A 20,126-nucleotide genomic window follows, 5' to 3' on the forward strand; every position below is an offset into this window, starting at 1 on the left:
TAAGTGTTTATCTTTGTCAGCAAAATTAAACCACACATTTAGCTGAGGTCTGTAGATGATAAATTTGTCATGATTGAAAAAATATTCATAAGAAACATTTCAAAACTGATAAATACTTTCTAAGTTCATTTAAAAATTCTATTCCTGATACAAAATGAAAACAATGACATACCAATTTTAGACTGTTCAGTCAAAAGAAATTCAAATGGAATTCTAAGCATTACCATCAAACAAACAAATTCTGTTCAATTCTTCTGTACTAAATATTTTATATTTTCTTGAGTGTTGTGTGTTTCGGAAATATGTGTTACTCATGAAGAATATTGATGTAGTATACTTTACTAAATCTAGTTGAGGTAAACAGGACTTTTACTTTAGGTAGCTGAATAATTTCACTGCTCCTGATATGAATGTTCAGAAGCTTACCCAAGAGTCATACGTGGATGTGAATAGAGCAACCAAATGAATCCACTACTTCCTCAGACGCGGTGGTTACTGCTCTTTATTATACTTCTGTTAGTTATGACCATAAGTAACCAATAAATCGTTTTTAAGTGACCACCACGTTGATCTGGTCTGATGTGACCTTCCAATTGAAAGACATTATTATCCTATTATATTAATGTGACTCATAATTTTACTCATTTCGATAAGACACGTAATATTGGTTGGAACAGATAAAGTTTAAAGCCAAGTTGTCCTTGTTCTGACTATAGCTTTCACATAGACTCTGTGCTCGTTAGTATCGCGTTTACGGTTCTAGTAGTATATCTGTAGGACAAATTAAATCCTACAACTTATTTTTCCTAGGTTACTGAGTAATAACAGTATCTCAACGAACAAAATTTAATTAAGTAGGCGTTACTGGAGGGGTTAATCTAGTTTCGAGGTGTTTTCTATTCTGGGTATGGCTATGGACAAGTAACAAAACGATGCATAACAAACTCCAGTAATGCTTGGATATGTAGATTGTGAACAACTTGTGAACACTCATTTGTTATTATTTTTAGTTCTGACATAAGAACAAACGTCTTATTCTTCTCTCAAATGAAATCCGAAGCAACGTTAGTAACTGATTATAGAGTCAATGTTCTATTATATATGATTAGCTGGACAAGAAGTGCTGTTCATTAGTTGTTGGAACTATTAGTTGTAATTTATCATTCAAACGAACAAAATAATTACTATTAAGTCCAATCTTTTACCGAAAATGTTAGTAACAAACTCAAATACATAGTATAAGGTTGACTATTTTTATAGACAAGAAACTTCTTGTCTTGAATTTCTATCTATAATAAGTTTTTTTTTGTAAGACACCAAAACACAGTTAAGGCAGTATGTAACAAGTTGATTCGTGCTTTTAACACGTTTATAGTTTGAATGAAAATAGCTAATACAACATATCGTATGTAAAATTTCAAAATATCATTTGTTCAGAGTTAGCAATTGCATGAGGATTTCTAAAACGTAAATTCGCGATGTATTGCATATGCAATTAAGATTTGTCCAGTTAATTCTTGTGATTTAAAATATAAATCAATCCAATACGTTCCTGACCGAAATCAAATACAGTATAGAATCTTTCCATAAGAACATTACCAAGGATATAATGATCATCGAATTCAAATGGTGATGTACATAGTGTTTCGAACCACCTGACATTCTGTAATCGAACAAGAAAAATAGAAATAAAAAACTATGTTGTTTTGTTCTCATTGGTTGAAATTATAACTCCTGAAAGAATGAAATATTAAATAGTTAGTAAATTCATCGTTCCTTCGCTTCCACGTTTATTGAATGGTGAAACTTAATCGTCGGTGTGAAAGTATATGCTTCATGTTTACTAACATTTTATGTTAATTAACACAGTAGTCCACATGAATTTTATAGACATTTATTTAAACTTCACTTCTAATGGAATCCACTCTATTTCATTATAAACCTGCGTAGATTGTAATGGCTTAGCCTCGCTTATCGATCACCTTGATAACCGTTATTATTATAAATCCCAACGGTATTTGAAATCAGAAGTCGATATGAAGCGGCGACTACAGTTTATTAACGGATAGTATGGATGACAAAGCTACAAACCTATTGAGAGGATATGAAGCAGAGAAGAGAATGATGTGTGTGCGAGAGAATACAGGGTCGAATTTGTAGTCAAATCTCATAAGAGCACAGTAAGGCAAAGGCAATAAATAAGATTCGAGTACATATATACGTGGTGAAGAGAATGGATCATCGAGCAATATTTAAGCTATCAACATTTAAGTTTGAGAGATATGTGCGTAGGCTGTCACATGTGATCATAAATAGTACGAAAAAATATGCGAATTGTTACTGTTTTAATAACATTGTCTGTTAAATAAGTTAATAAAAGGTCTTAACCAAAATTAGCCTTAATCGAAATGGATTGAAGGAGAGTTGTTGCTAATATACTTTAAATATGAAAGAAGTAAACATTTATGATATACCAAAATCTTGCTTACTTTTTCTCATGAATAAAGCTAATTTTTATTCATGCATTGACTTCAACTGGATGAATATTTTCAATAATCATTTATGATCAGAGAAGGGTTTTGTGGATATTATAGTAATTTAATAGTTGAATTCATGAGTCAATTGAAACTAGACCACAATGGAAAACCTGGAAGCAGTGGACGGCAGTTTCATCCTAATATGGGACTCCTCAGCAGTGCGCATCCACCATCCCCCTCAGGTTTATCCCAGTGTTATTTAAATTTTAATACACTACAAAGTATTACCTTAACCCCTAATCTTATGAAACCGCCCACATAGTTACATTTTTATCAACTAAGTATAAAAATTATATTTTTGACTTAGTTCTAATTTACTTTTAACAAAATTTTCAATATACCTTTTAGTTCAATGCCGTTGAAATAAATGACACTTAAGTTAATTCTCTCAATATCTATTTTATGTAATTTTTATATTGTCGAATAGTAATAATCACTGGTTTATTGATAAAAGCACTTCATTTTCATTGTATTTCATATACCGATACCGATTCGGTATTTATTACTTTCTTCAACTTTCATTAGAAACTTCTATTTTTCAATGCCGACTTAACTACGCTTACTATTCTAGTTACATGTTTGTCTGTGTTAATAATAAAAAACTTTTTTAGGCAACTATTATACGTTGATTGTAATTAATTAGTAAATATATGATGATAAGTTCAAATTAACTCTTAGGCATGATAATTTACGGGTTACATCTAACAAGGAACAAGGACAGAGAATGATTGGTGTGGAAACGAAGGACAATAAAGTCTGAAACGATTGACTGATATTTTGCAAATGAAGTATTTACTATATGGTTCTCAGATCTTACTTACATGTTCTGCAATTTTATGTTCTAATACATTCGATTATCCCCACTTGTTCACTACAATATTAGTTTGAATTCGGTGTATAATTTCGTGATGGTGATAAATAATTTGAAGTTGCTCTTTGACTGATGTTTACATTGTCTTTCAAAAAATTAAAGTCACGTTTTATATAGTAATAATAATAATAATAATAATAATATAATGACATGACAGACAATCAACGTACACTATCCAACAACAGTTGGATCAAAATATATCTAGATGCATGAACATATTCGTGCATTATCTACTCAGACTCATAAAGATTATTTTTATTCTTCGTCACTTTGTTTTATTCTATACTATTCTAATATTTTCAATAAATGATTAAAGCTTTGCTGATAACCAGATTTTTATTCAAATAAGATATTTTGATTACTAATGTTTGAGGTGATGCTTATATGAACTTGACCAAAGAATGGAATTTCAGGCAAATCATTAAGACTGACATTTCCACTAGGTAAAGTGTACCTAAAGCATTATTAAGTTTATTAATATTCAGATGTGAAACGACATCAGTTCAGTTGATGGCGAAAATTCTGTTTGTAGTTCGATTTTTTATATCTTCAGCATACCAATTGCATTGTTACAGTAGATCTGATAATCCAAATGTTACAAGTTGTAAACAGTCAGTAAGATGCTTTGTTTAAATCAAACTTTTGAATGTTAAATACACGCCATTGCTATTATTTTAATTTTTTTATCATGTTGCTGTGCATGATGTGCATGAATTCTGTATGAATACCATGTAGTTCATACAAGTTTTTATTTGTATGTGATCTTGCATTTGTAAAATTTGTTTGCGAAAGAAACATATTACATCAGTAATCTAAACCATCAATCAACGTGTTCCATGCAGTTCAGTTATCATTCTACACTTCCACTAACAACTCCACATTCTATAAAAGAATGGAAGCATATGTTTTAATGTGTCATTAGGAAGTGCAACAATTTACATAAAGTGATGAAATTATTTCAAAGTGGAGTCACAATTAAGACACAAAATTCGTTTTCACCTAGTTGTTTTATCCCCGTCTCAAAATATGGATATTATTATTCACTTGTGCTTTTACGACACTTGTCGTTTTACTATACAACATACAACATACTTATGACATGCTTACAAATATGTTTGTAGTTATTGCCAACTGAATCAAAGCTGATTGACATATACATCCACAACCATATATATATAAAACACAAAAGATGTTCAGGTGCAAAATATCTATTATTCATAACCACCTTCAATTGAAAAATCTGCTGCGAATTTGTTAATGTGAATGAATGAACATTTACTTCATGTGAGAAAAGAGATTTAAAATATCTCACTGAGAAATTCGTTAGAAAATGAAGTCTTCAATTAACCATGAATTTATGTGTAGTGAGGTGGAGTGACATTCATTTCATTAGTTGAATTAAACGTGTTTCTTTACTTTAGAAATCGTTTGCCGAAAGAATAGGCACTAAGCCAAATGTCGGGAAGTCACGAATTCACCTAAACATATCCAGCATTTAAACTAGACACGAACGAAGACCGTTTAAATACTTCTGTCTTTCAAACTAAAATCGTGACTAAAATATCAACCTGGGTCTCATAATGTCGAATAAACTTCAGATTTATATGTGATTGTCCTTTTCAGTTTTAATGAATAACTAGTCATTAAACCATATTACTGCATTGACACTCACCATCAAGTATTTACACCAACATTGTCCTTTTCTGATAACCTGAACGCAAACATAATCGTTATTTCTTTTTCACAAACATACACACTGATATTATATGTGAAAATTGTATTTGAAATAATCTCAGCGATTGTAATTTAAAATAATTCCATAGTTTCATCCAGCAATCTTGTTTGAACCTCTTCAGGGTAATAACCAAAGTGAAAATCATTAAAGAAATGTATAGTGTTTAACAATCAAATCAAGTCTATACTGTGCTATTCAATCGTATTCAGATGTTGACTTTAGTAAGTACAATAACATGAGTCAGCTATATGAGGATCATGTGAAAAGTTCACAATATCAAAATAAATGACTGAATGAATTATATGTGTATGTATGTGTAAGACTGAGTTATTAATAGTTAATATTCGGTGTTAATTTGTTTTATAAAAAGTGCAAGTTGAGGTTGAAATTTTTGTGAGTAGTCAATGTGCATGTAAAGTGCGAACCATCAAATACATAATTGTATTGCTAAAATAACCCAGATTGATTTCTGTCAGAATAATGATGCATATGAAATAAACAGGTTGGATAGAGAAAGAGTCCGATTACTTGTGAATGAACATTTGCCATGTGGTAGCTAGTTGAATACCGTTTCCATTCAGGCTGTTCTTATTCGTTTTTGATTGAGATCATGAATCGATTGACATCAGACCACAATTAAAAACCTGGAGTCACTGGATGGCCATTTTGTCCTAGTATGGGTACCCTCAGCAGTGCGCATCCCCGATCCCACCCGCGGGACTCGAACGCAGGTCCTTCAGTCTAGCTCACGAACGCTTAACCTCCAAACCACTGAGCCGGTATCCAACGATGTTATTGTCTAACTCCAACCAATCTACGAAATCGCGCCAACATTTGCCATTCTACTGAGGTAGATACCTGTTTCAATCTGACTTGGATTAGCTCTACTGGTCACGACTACTCACTAGAACTCTTATTAGCTCTTATTAACCCGGCGCTTCTGCTATCAATCTTTATTTTATGTGCCAAAACCTGAAAATTAAACATACACAAACAAACAATTCATTCAGTTATCTTCAGATTGTGGACTTTTCACATAATCCGCGTATAACTGACTCATGTTATCCTACTTACTAAAACCAACATCTAAATATGATTGGATAAACACAATGAAGTTTTGATTTGATTGTTAAACATTATATATTCTTTGAAAATTTTGATTTTGATTATTACCCAGAAGAGGTTCAGACAAGTTTACTGGACGTAACGTTGGAATTATTTAAGTTTCAATCGCTAAGATTATTTTATTATTGTTAATGGCTTTATTCAATATTTTATTTCGGTACAATATAGAATTCACAGCACAAGTTTCTTTTACAAAACAAAAAAGGAAAAGGTGAAAAATTACGTGAATCTATACAACTTTTCAATTAGAGACATGTATAAGAATACAGGTTATCGACTAGGTCATCTCCAACAGCCTGTTTGTCACACAGTATATCTACTAGGTAAGGTATTACGAAATTTTTATACCTTTGCTTGCGTGCTTTGATTTTTATACATTTAGGTCCCGTCCTATCAGAAGATATACAAATGATGTCTTCTATATACCCGGCGCCCAACTTCTGTCAAAGTATTCGCTCTAATATTGACGAATATTCCTATAAATATACCCTGATAATTTGTATTCTGAGCGTCTAAGTGTGATATGTCCCATTGTTGCTGGCATCCATATCTCCTTTAGTCGTTGAATCGTTATCTAACCAAAAGTCTAATAGTTTTGTGTAAACACTGTATATACATTTCAGTAATCATAAAACTACATCATGAGGCAAACCTGAACTGCAAATCCTGAAGATTCAGGGAGAAGAGGCAAACCAAACAACATATTGCACAAAGAATTGGATGCAGACAACAAAAGAATAATTAACACTTGGAAACAAGTGAACAGTAGATCCGAATAAAGAGTTGGTTAAAGAACTGTGATTCGCTGCCTATGATTCACGAGGGGTCACAGGTGTGAATAAGTAGGTAAGTATGTTTATCTTCACTCTTGAATTTGTAATAGTACGAATTCATCAAACAGATTCTATAAGCGATAGTTAACACTGACATTTGAGTCAGGATTTAATGAGCCTATTTCTGTTAGAGGTGAAATGTCTAACTAATATACATACGAGTGTGATTTGTGATTAGTCTTGTATGTTTACACCTTCTCTGTATTTTGGCCAATCTTGATGTAGTGTATTTATTTTCTTGTTGTGAGTCCAACCGTATACAAGACTGTATAAGTATTGAACTCAACAGTCCCCTTGTAGTTCTGAAAATGGGATTTTGATCTTGACACTTATAAATGTGGATAGATTCGCCTTATTAATCATCCACTTTATTTTGACTTTACAATAAATAGGGAGGCGTTATCTAGGTTTCATGCAGTTGTGAATTTAAGACCCAAGTATTTCTACAGTTTGTTCTTTTCAGGAAAGGTCTGAACACCGACTTCTGACTGTAAATTAATTCTGTATTTCATACAACGTAACTTCTATAAATATGATTCACCTTTTAATCCACGAATTATGTACCCGACTACGCCTAGAATGATGCACTTTCATTCTGAATAGCGTCAACATTAATAATAAACATAGATCGAAATAAATACTGCTGTGATTAACACTACGCATACCTAGGGATGGTTCTACCATAAACTACGAATTCACATCCAGTATACTTGAACCCAACCCTTTATGAAAGTGGAGAGTCTAACTAAACCTTATTGTCGTCTTCACAATACTAAATAAACCATCGTTTGCATACATTGGTGCTATCAAGTAAGTAGATCTCCTTAATTTTATCATGCATAACTTTACCAAAAATAAAACCGTCTCATCCTTACTCTTACTTCTTATGAATTACTTGTAAGTTTTCGGAACTTCTGAATAATTTGTTAATCTGTGAATGAAGTAAAATCGATACCACTATTTTCTGATTTATTATTACCTGTAGCTCGATCCTCCCTTTAAAAATAATCAAACTTATAACTCCATTTTGTTCCACCGATGAAATTTTAAGAACATACAGTGCTTAGTTATTATTTTTACTCAACATGTTTACTAAACCTCTCTCCTTATAGATATTTAGTGGCCCGTTGATCTGACTCCAATTTATATTGTATGGATGTTTGTTATCGCCTTTTCTCGTATATCATCGTCGACCTAAATCACGTTAGTCAATAACGGAATTTAGATAAGTCAAATAACGAGAATGGGATTTTGAATACATATATTTTGTATGTAAAGTGAATGTAATAGAACAGAGCAAAATGACACGCAGGGAAGATGGCTGGGAAGCCAACTCCATCTTTGTCAAGCGTTACTCAATATTTATAGTCAGACAAAATAAAGCTACAGACATGTGATTAATGGAATAAGAAGGGCACACACATATACGCTCATATAAAAACAGTCTAGATTGATAAGCGAATAAATAACAAGGTCAAAGTATGGCTCGAGTAGAATGAATAAAATGGGATGTCCGGAAGCTCGAATAAGGTATATGGGCTTGGCATAATTACCGACACTACAGATATTATACCGCCCCACGATACACTATTTATACTTCAGTAGGATATCGCAATCCTCCTATCGAAAATTAATGGTTCCCAATTGCTACCTCAAATTATTATAATCCTTGTAACAAAAATGTTCTATCAAGACAATTCATAAGTAGCGTCTTACGAAAAAATTTAACACTAAACATATATACATATATAGATATACACCTTTTCTTCTTACACCAACTTCACAATGCGTGTATATTGACACAAACAATTTGTTTATTTATTTCTTTTTTATTGCATACAACCATTTATTTTCGTCAATGAGCTCATCTCTATGCTCCCACAGCATCAGCCAGTCCAATTCTTCTCTGACCGAAATCGAATACAGTATAGAATTTTCCCATAAAAACATCACCAAGATCCCAATAGTTAGGAGGTAACGAAAAATGAGATTGAAAAGGTGACAAACAAATTGTTTTAAAGAAATCGGTCTCCTGTAATTGAACAAAAAATACATTAGTATGGAAGCAAATTGTTTCCATCTTGTTGGTCTGAATAGTGACCGTCTGAAAGATTATTCAAAGATTAGCAATCATTTCCTCTATCTGGTTATTTGTTCATTACAAATTGTAATATACATCACTCAATAAGAAACTAATGATTCATGTTTTCTCTGAGATCGCCTTTCTTCACATTACTTCACATGGATTATGTTGACATCAGTTTAAACTTCGTATTCAATAAACTTTAATGTTTCAAATGATTGTATTAAGTTGGTAATGCACACAGTGGATCGTTTTTCATCATATATACTTTATTTAAAACAGTTATTTGCAACAAAATCTCCCTCACTCTCAGCTTACTAAAAATTAAAAATGATGTGGTCCATTTAGCTCATTCTTTACTCCTAAATTTTCTTAATACGAATATTTTATATAATGTACAAAAATTCTATGTTTTAGTTTTCTATTCACAGTAAACGATGATGAGCTTAATCCACTAATGGTTTAAGTACTATTGTGGTGTGTGCTACTGATGTAGATAGATATAAGTAGTATGTATCATCAATCAAAAGTGAAATACCTGGCAACAGAGTGTTAAGAAGATTGGAGAAAGCAGAATGAGAACAGAGAATGATCGGTGTGGAAACGAAGGAACAATAAAGTCTGAGACGATTGACTGATATTTTGCAAATGAAGTATTTACTGTATGACTCTCAGATTTTGATAACATGTTCTGTAATTTTATGTTCTAAAACATTCGATTATCCCCACTTGTGTTCTTTGTGACTAAACTACTATAAAATTTGTATTAACAGTTTCTTAAATTTCCATATAGCTGTATTTTTAATAAATTACCTCTACATGTGTCCCAAAAAAGAAATATTATGATAGTGTTATCCGTCCATCTAAGTTAGCCAGATAACAAACGGACGTGGAAATTTACTGTGGTATAAATATGTCAATCGCTGACTCTGCAGTTTAGTGTAGATTGCATAATTTCGGTTGTGAAATACACCAGTAATTTCATATAAATGTTTCATATGAATTAAACTGACCTGTTCATTGAGATGTACCTTTTGAAAACAATCTTACCTATTACAACTTCAAACTGACTGGAACTTCATAATTTTAACAAACAATTCTGTATCAAACATGTCTATCTCATAACTGGTACAGTGAATAGCATTGTTTAAGACAAAATGAATTGCTTGTATGTACCTTGACTACATAGTGTTGTGGCTTCAGAATGTACTTTTTCCTATGAAATATGAACTCAATCGAAGGGAGCATATCAATTCGACCACAGTCAATGACGTTTCTTCCAAAATTATCAAAAGCATGAAGTAAAGAATTGATTCTTTCCACTTGTTCATTTGGTCCAATAATTAAAGATGTTCCAGTATCAATAACAGCAGAACATATGTTGCAAAAGTTTATCCCATTTATTTGCAAACTAAATGTATATATAAAACATTTTATTACAAATATTTATAAAGACTGTTTTACCCATCATTACGAATATTTTCCGATAAAGATATACGAATGTAACATAATATCTGTTCCTGAAATATTTCATTCAACAATTACCTATCTCGGATTACAGTGACATTTGTAAGAAGAAAAGTATGTGAAATATTGAACGTGAAGAAGTGATAAACAGGATGGGATAAACTATTGTGATTTTATTTGGAAAGTCGTTATAACTCGTTGCCTTGTATCCTATTAACATATGACGGAATGATACCACCAATTAGAGAACAGTGATTTATCAACCGAACCAATGACACGTAAACCCGTACAAGCAGTCTAGACTCCTTATCTGTCCCTCTTCCTACCTAGCCCTACCTGTTGAGTCCAGAACACCAATCTCAGCCTCTGCGATATGAATTATGTATTTCAAACACATTGGGTTTATATGCAAACCAAACGCACCACAAAACAGAAAATAACATTTGTACAAGATCTATCCGAATGTGGCTGTGAATGTGTAAGACTGTAATTAATAGACTGAACATAAAACAAGTTAATGAATGTGCACAGTTCAGCTACTTAACAATTATACAATAAAAGTATATGTATATTATTGGCCCATAAATAGATTCGAACAGTTACCACTCAATATTATCGTCGAGATATAACAAAAGTATTGTTCAACATTACTCGAATACATTTTAAACCGTCATTCGAACAGTAACTAACATTGGACATTCACTTCAACCTGACCGGAAACTATAATTTAGATGCGTCTCACTGTTGCTACAAACACACTAACTGAGATTCACATTTCAAACATATAATGCAATCCAAGTGACTTATTTATTTCAATCACTGTTTATTTCCCATCCCCGAAATAGTGAAACACTTGTTGAGCCATTACACTCATTCAATGCAAAAGTCATTTGAATTCCATTCTACAGATCATCTGCGAAGTCTAGATCATCCAACTGCATCGTGTGTTCGGGCACAGAGATGATAGTTCAATTGGTGTCACCATCTTGAAACACCAACTTCGGTGGCTTGGACATGTTCTACGAATGTCGTCCCAGAGAATTCCACGTCGTGCATTAATTGCCGACTCTGGAACTGGTTGGAAGAAGCGAAGAGGTGGTCAGTGCATGACATGGTGTCGTGATATGAAAGAAAATTGTAAAGGACTGGCTTGTGTTGGTTCTTCACGACTCCCTGGCTGGGGTCCGACAGATGGTGCGACACAGTGGCTAGAGACGTTATCAGATATGGCTCAGAATAGAAGCCAGTGGCGATCCTGCTGTAACCTTCCTTTACTTTCTTCATAAAAAGTGGTTGTGTCTCCCTTACCTGAAAGATTTCTTCCGATTGTGCCTTTCCGTTCCCTCATTTCTACCACACTACCTTACACTAATCTCATCGTTACTGTTCTCTTTTTTTGCGCTCCTCAGCTTTTTTTTCTATTTCTCTTCGAATTCTCATTGTTTTGTGTGGCGCATATATATTGGCGCTCTCTTGTACCAATATTTATGTGTTCAAATAAATAAATAATTGTTGGACTCCTCAGCAGTGTGCATCCACGATCCCACTCACGGGATTCGAACGCATAGCTTCAGTCTAGCTTAAGAACGCCTCACCTCTAGACCACTAAGTCGGCATCGGACGGCGTTAATGTTTAACTTTCTTTCAATTCGCGTCGGGTAGAGACAGGTATCTATTTCAGACAATGGATGAATGATGGCGCAGCTATTCATGGGATGATGGATGTCAGACAACAGCATCGTTGCAAGCGGTCGCACACTAGACAGAAGACCCTGGGATCGAATCCGGCGAGCAGGGTCGTAGATGAGCACTGCTGAGGAGTCTCATACTAGGACGAAATGACTGTCCAGTGCTTCCAGGTTTTCAAAGATTGTCTAACATTAGTCGATTCATGATCTCAACCAAAATCTTTACTATCTACACAACCTAATATTGATAAAAATATAAACTTGTCGAGGCATTTTATTTGAAAATTGATAATGGTCAATTAAATGAAAGTTCAAATAAACTAAGTGATAATTGTAAATAAAAGAGAGAGAAAATTAACATAGTATGGAACGAATAGGAAATCGTCACATAATCATGGGCCATAAAATGATTTAAGGATTACTAGGACAAATTTAAGATTACTACAAATTGTTTCTGCACATATAAGGGAGTTTTTAATTTACGAATCGTCATGGCTTCTATAAACTTAAGAATTTGTCCTTGACATTTTCTAAACAACGTTTTAAAAGCTGTATTGATGTCACTTTTATTTGAGAAAAAAGCTCTATCTCCCAGAATTTACTTCTCATTTGCTCAGGTTAAAATTTCTAATTTTACGATCAATACTCAAATAGAAAATCTATGTTCCTTTGAACTTTATGGTTCCCAACCAATTCCATGGTTCGCAAATCAGACGAAGGTATATTTTGACTTGTGCTAGATCAGATAATGTGGTCTTTGAACCTGACAAATGTTTTGGCGTGTTTGTTGGGAATAAATGTGACTGTGGGGTAAAAATGCTATCTATACTTGATGAGTTCCTGATGGATGTTTCATCTAATATTAATGTTAGATTATTGACATCCAGAGTAAATTACAATCTAATGAAGCTTCTTAAACTGAATGTTATAAACAAAGTGGAATTCAGTTTACTGAAGCCTACCTGTTCTGTACTCCCGAATTTATATGGATTACATAAAATTCATAAACTTAATAATCCATTACGACCGATATTGACCATTTGTTGTTCACTTACAAATATACTGGCAAAATGGTTATCAAATTGCTAAACTCGATCCGTGAACTAACTGATCTTTCCGATGGCATTAATATTAAAGAAAAACTATGCATTCCTTTGACATAAACACGCTTTTTACGAATGTACCTCAAACTAAGAATGTTATTTCTTTTGTGACCATGTATGGAGTAATTTCCCCCTTTTTCCTATTCGATCAACAATTGAAACAACTAGTTTATTTATTTGTTCCGAAAGTTTAATCCACGTTTGAAGGTGAACATTTTCGACAAGTTGATGGTGTTGTTATGTGTAGCCCGTCGCGACATCTCTTAGCTGATGTATTTATGTTATATGTTGAAAATATCATAAGTGAGATCATCAGAGAGATAACTCCGTATAGGTGATACATGAATGATGTATTATTCATATGTGATGAAGATAAACTCAATGGCGTACAGAGTAATATCGTAATGATCTATGAGGAAGAAAGTAATAACTAATTGCTCCTTTTAGATATACTCTTGAGTCGAAGGGAGGATTGAACCATAAAGCGGTAGCTTTATAAAAAGCCAACGCGAACGGGTCAAAATTTTAATCTCCACAGTTTCTGGTCTTCTAAATACAAGCGGGGTTTGGTAAGTGCCTCCTTAATATAAATCAAGAATCTGTACTACAGATTTGTTTGCAGAAGATGCAAAATTGCAGACAGATATACTTATATCAAACGATTATCCACTCAAGTTTATAAATAAATGCAAAAGTCATTCAACAACAAAGCTTCCCTTTAATTTTGCTGCGAAGAAAGTGTTTTTATATCTCTTTTTTCCTTTTAGAGGAGAATCTAACAGTGTTATCCGGAGACAGAGACTTAATGCAGTTATTGAAAATACATTTTATGCTGCTAAACTGGTTTTGACTAAACGGACTAAGCAAATGATTTGAAATAGATCTAGACATTGCATGACAAATTACGCCGGATCCCATTGGATTTACCAATTTACACGTTTTTATGAATACATACACTAAGGCAGGAGTAATCGACTCAGTGGTCTAGAGGTTAAATGTTTGCGCGTGAGACCGATAGGTCCTGCTTTCTAATCCCGCGAGCGGGGTCGTACTAGGACGAAACGAATTTCAAGTGCTTCCAGGTTTTCCATGGTTGTCTAGCTCTAATCGACTTTTGAATTCAACTATTAGATTTCCTATTCGTTGCCTCTTACTTTTCGCTCTCTTTTATTTACAATTATCACTTAGTTTATTTGAACTTTCATTTAATTGACCATTATCAATTTTCAAATAAAATGCCTTGTTAAGTCTGAAATGATTTTGTGGAAATACATTACATTTTCTCAGATCAGCTTCGTGTTTTCGTTATACCATCAAAACGGATTAAGTGATTTAAGTAAATATTAATGATGTGCATTGGGTCAATTACAAGCATCTCTAGGTTTATGAAACAATGTTTCTTTACAAAACAAATGTTTGACATACTTTCATTGCTTAACCTGCTATAATTGGTTGAAATTAAAAAATCAGAAGTAAAGGAAATACATAGAATATTGAAAACTGCAGTTCACTGTGATTCATTATCAAACACTGGGAATCTAGTTATGCATAAATCGAATCAATTATATAACTTGCTGAAAAGCTGTTATGTTCGTGTGGTTTACATTTCACAAGTTTCCGAGAACTAGTGTTATTCTTAACCGTTTTAACTTTATCTACTCAACTAATTTTCTACTGTTTCAGAAGATGATCTTCTTTATAACTGAATTTCAGTGGATCACTTAACAGTTACATATTATTTGTGTTTACCATGCCTTTTATGTTTTGGACATCTACATTTTGAGCTAATGACAATTTATGAAAAACTAACAGAAAAATTGAACAGTACTAAAATAAGAGCTGTTTGGTATCTGAGTCGTTTGAGATATATAAGATCGATAAATACGTCACTACTTTTCTTAATTCTCTAATTCTGTTTATGAACATACATATACGTATGAGGTAAACATATAAAGTGAATTTATATTAGGTTCTCTGAATACTGTTTTGAAAGGAAGCATTTATTCATTAACACAATCGTCGGATACTTAAAGAATATTTCACATGTATTTAAGGTCTAAGGTATATAATGATAAATTACTAAACAATAAACTTTTGTTTCATTTCAAATTCTAGCGGCCATTGCCATGAATTACTTAAGACCTGATCAATGTATGAATAATTTGTTGGTGTTATATCTCTCTCCAGAGAAAATTCTCATAAGATCCGTTTTAAAAAGTACACTAATTGTAGAAATAAGATGGAGATGATCAACAATATCGAGCTATCAATTCATACATACACGTCTCATGAAATTCAAATATATAAGCTTAAAAATAATAACTGTTGTGCAAGAGTTAACTTCGAGTACATCCCAGAATCTGATATATATACTTAAATGTTGATTTAGATAATAATCTCACAGCATATATACATCAAATAGGCTAGTGTATACAACAGATTTAATGACTAAGAAAATGAATCACATACAAAGACGTATAGAAAAATATCACACAATTTGTATTATAAACTCACCGATTTAAATAAAATGAAAATATTGGGTTCATATTCACACCATTAGCTAGTATATTCGGGAACATTGGAATGTTTCCATATTCCGATATCCGTCTATTCGACATGCCAATTATTCCATCATATTTATCAGATAAGTAATCGAGATTAAATATACTCCTCATTTCAGCAAACGCTTGATTCCGAATCTCCAACGGGTTTATCTATAACGGTATTTTATTTCGAAACATTCGCAATTCTTACTCGTATAGTGTCCATACTCCAAAATCCAGAGTAATTACTGTCTAAATATTGGACATTAAAATTGGAACCATCTGCTACAAAAGTCGACGATTTCGAGCTATCGTAAAACGAAAACATCCAACAAAATATATCAAGAAACCAACACTTCCTTGAAGCTAACCATGTGTCAGTGGATCCTGTATCAAACAATACTCGTAGCTTTTGAGGTGGAGTTCCAACTGATATCTCACCATAATACTGAAGCTAAATTAAAAGATTATTTCGCATTCAACATTTAGACAGTGTGATATGCAAATAATAATTATTCTTCTATACCTTAAAAATTCTTTTAATTTGAAATAACTTTCAGATAATATGCACTTCTGGTCATGATATTTTGTTATTTGTATCGGTGATTAAATTGCCGGATTTTTCAATGAATCTATGATACTTTGCCTGTTGAGAATTATATCAATGAGCAATATTCCGTTGTATCGATTTTCACAGGCATACTTCAACAGTTAAACACCATAACTTCAACTTCTACGTCGCTGTGTCATCGTGGTTACTTTTGGAAAATAGTCCACTTAGTTTATTTCAAACACAAGAATGAAAGTCTTCATATTTCGTGTTGCTTATTAGATATACATTAAGTTGGATTTCATACTATGAACATGATTGATACACTTACGTTTTCATAATTAATCAATTGTTCCGGTGTAGATGTATTCTGCTTATTCCATTCATACTTCCATTTTCTCGTCGAAGGCTTAAAGTAAGTCGCACCAAGTCCCACCAATGAATCAGATCTTTTCAAAGGGTGGAGAGGAATTCTCACAATCTCACCATATAAATATGGTAGGAAACCGATAATTATGAATAGAATCATTGAAATCGGTTTGAGTATGCTGAAACGTAGTGATGTTTATGTCATTTTTATTTAGTTTTCATCATGTTTTATTGACAAAGATGTATCAAATTAACTAGAAGATTGACTATAAACAAACCTGATTAATAGTGGTAATTCAATACTTGTTTAATGTGCATCACTATCACCAAGAAAATGGTTCGAATTACTATGGAAACACATTTCAATTCTGTGAATCATTGTATGATGGGAACAGCTTCTAATGTGTATCAAAATTAAGATAATGTATCAGTGTGATCTCCACCTTAAAAGCTACGAGTATTGTTTGATACAGGATCCACTGACACATGGTTAGCTTCAAGGAAGTGTTGGTTTCTTGATATATTTTGTTGGATGTTTTCATTTTACGATAGCTCGAAATCGTCGACTTATGTAGCAGATGGTTCCAGTTTTCATGTCAGTTATCTGGATGGTGAGTTCTCTGGATTTTGGAGTATGGACACTATACGAGTAAGAATTGCGAATGTTTCGAAATAAAATACCGTTATAGATAAACTCGTTGGAGATTCAGAATCAAGCGTTTGTTGAAGTGAGGAGTATATTTAATCTCGATTACTTATCTGATAAATATGATGGAATATTAGTATAGGGTTTGTGGAGATTATTAAGTTCTGATTGAGATCATGCACCGATTGATGTTAGACCACCACCTTTGGAAACCTGGAAGCACTGAACTGCCGTTTCCTCCCATTGTGGGACTCCTCAGGAGTGCGTGTCCACGATCCCTCTCAGGGGATTCGAACGCTTAACGAACTGGACCACTGAGCCGGCATCCAATAGTGATAGTGTCTAACATCAAACAATCCACGAAATCGCGCGACCAACTCCCGTTGTACTGAGGTAGATACCTGTCCCTACCCAACATGGATTAGCTCCAATGGTCACGGCTTCTCACTAGAACTCCGAGAATTCCCTCACGAAGCCAGTCACTAGTCAGCACATGTTGATTACTAGCATAGGAGTTGTGCAGATTATTAAGTTCTTCATTCAGATCATGAACCACACTCCTCCCTTGTCTCTCATACTCCTTATATCCGTACACTCAGTCATCCATTGAGTTTCATATATCCTACGATATGGATATAATAGTCTAGGTTGAGTAGATAGTTATGCACACTTTCCAACGACTTTGGCAACAGATAAAACAAATAACAACTTCAAATATTAATTTTGTTTTCTTCAAATATTTTCAAATATATTCAGGCATTCTCCATATCTTCATTATTTACAAACATATCGACAGAATAATTCAATCATACGTTCATTCAAACGATTTAAGTATGGGATATTGGAGTCAAACGACCGCATAATTGAAAAGATGCTAACGATGAATTGCTTTACTAGAACTCAGATCCCTGAAGAAATTTATGGTGTCTACACTGCATAATACATTGAAATCACTGTCCAGATGACTGACATGAAAATTTCAACCATCTGCTACATAAGTCAACGATTTCGAGCTATCGTAAAATGGAAACATCCAACAAAATATATCAAGAAACCAACACTTCCTTGAAGCTAACCATGTGTCAGTGGATCCTGTATCAAACAATACTCGTAGCTTTTGAGGTGGAGTTCCCACTGATATCTCACCATAATACTAAATCTTAACATAAGGATAATTGAAGCACGAACATCAGATAGTGTGACATAATGTCAGAGCAATCGATTTGTTTTGTTATCTAACGCTAGATATGAAGTTATTTCTCCGTTTACGAATCCCAGTTGATCGGAATATGTTTTTATTTCCATAACTGATTTTAATGTCTACAAACTTCACCAGTATGTGACAGAATTTCAGTTGGTGGGAATCGAGTACAATATATTCTATCCTACTCATATCTCTAAACAGATATTATCAATTCATTCATCACTCCTTCTACTACACAATCACTGTGTCATAGTTACATCTGTGGGAAACATCCACTTAGTCTATTTCATGCACATATTAACGAGTGACATCTACTTAATATGAGATCAACGCACATTACTTGAAGGAAAGAAAGTTTGAGACTAACAATCTGACTGTAACACGTACATTTCTAAAATTAACGAGTTGTTTCGATGGTAATATTTTTTATGCTTCCACACATTCCCTCGATTTCTCGTCGAAGACATAAAATAACTTTTGTGAACAACAAATGGCGAAGCGCGTCTTTACATCCAGTAGAGAGGGACTTTCACAATTTCACTATGTAAATGCGGTCGAAACGTGAGAATTATGAGTAGACTCATTGAATTCCCATTTATAGTCTGGTAGATAATGGTGTTCGTGTTTCTCTAGTTTTATTTCATCATGCTATTATTGACATAAACATCTTCAAGCAACCTGATCACTATATTGCAAATCAAGCTGTTTATTTGTGATAATCTGATTCTTGTTTATCTTGTGTGAATGGTTTGTTTTACTTACTTCTTCAATTTCAGAGTAATCATCTCCATTGTGCACCTAATCATTTCATGAAAATAACAGTTGTTCAATAGAAAATTCTTATAAGTTTGCTGAAAAATGCCTCCTAGCTCTAACATTACATTTTCGGTTAGCTTGCATTCAATCGTTTGAAAATACATCAGTCAAACTGCATTCCACCCATTTGAGATTGACCACTATCACCGGCATCTTCAATTAAACCGATCATTGAAGGTGAATGGCCAGCAATACTAGTAGGTGATTTAAGTATTGATGTTAAATTAACATTACTATATAATAATGGTAAATTTTCCTTTGAGGTAATATACACTTTACTATAAATATCAACCATGATTGAGTGAAACTTACATGGGCAAGGTGCCGGATGTTTTGTTGAGTATAAAGACTTATTTTGCGTGTTAGCATGTGCTAATTAATCCTTTGTAATATTTAGTCATTTGATTTGAAAGCAAGAACCTTGAAGTAAACTGTAGATGACCATGTGAAAACAAATGTTCTATAAAATACCATGACCCTAAACGAGAATTCTAATTACTTACAGATTTTACTCAGTTTGGTTTCGATTTTGTAATGATGCTAGTTGAGTATTTTG

At 33.2% G+C, this 20,126-nt stretch overlaps 1 protein-coding gene across 2 annotated transcripts; it reads right to left on the bottom strand.

Moving 5' to 3' along the window:
* Positions 1-1,205: 1,205 nt before the first annotated feature.
* MS3_00005501 (uncharacterized protein) lies at positions 1,206-17,140 on the bottom strand. Of its 2 annotated transcripts, none has more exons than XM_051213574.1 (5): positions 16,197-17,140; positions 15,957-16,156; positions 10,361-10,595; positions 5,081-9,133; positions 1,206-1,663 (listed from the first exon to the last, which is right to left on the bottom strand). In XM_051213574.1, exons 1-4 carry the CDS (start codon positions 16,311-16,313, stop codon positions 8,972-8,974), a joined length of 714 nt encoding a protein of 237 aa, XP_051069563.1. In that variant the 5' UTR covers positions 16,314-17,140; the 3' UTR covers positions 1,206-1,663; positions 5,081-8,971. The 2 variants fall into 2 exon arrangements, with proteins under 2 accessions (XP_051069563.1, XP_051069564.1); XM_051213575.1 differs by lacking the exon at positions 1,206-1,663 and having other exon boundaries at positions 8,346-9,133; positions 16,197-16,433; positions 16,867-17,140.
* Between the last annotated feature and the right edge of the window lie 2,986 nt (positions 17,141-20,126).

Source organism: Schistosoma haematobium, chromosome 3 (genome assembly GCF_000699445.3).
Source record: "Schistosoma haematobium chromosome 3, whole genome shotgun sequence".
Taxonomy (NCBI): Eukaryota; Metazoa; Platyhelminthes; class Trematoda; order Strigeidida; family Schistosomatidae; genus Schistosoma; species Schistosoma haematobium.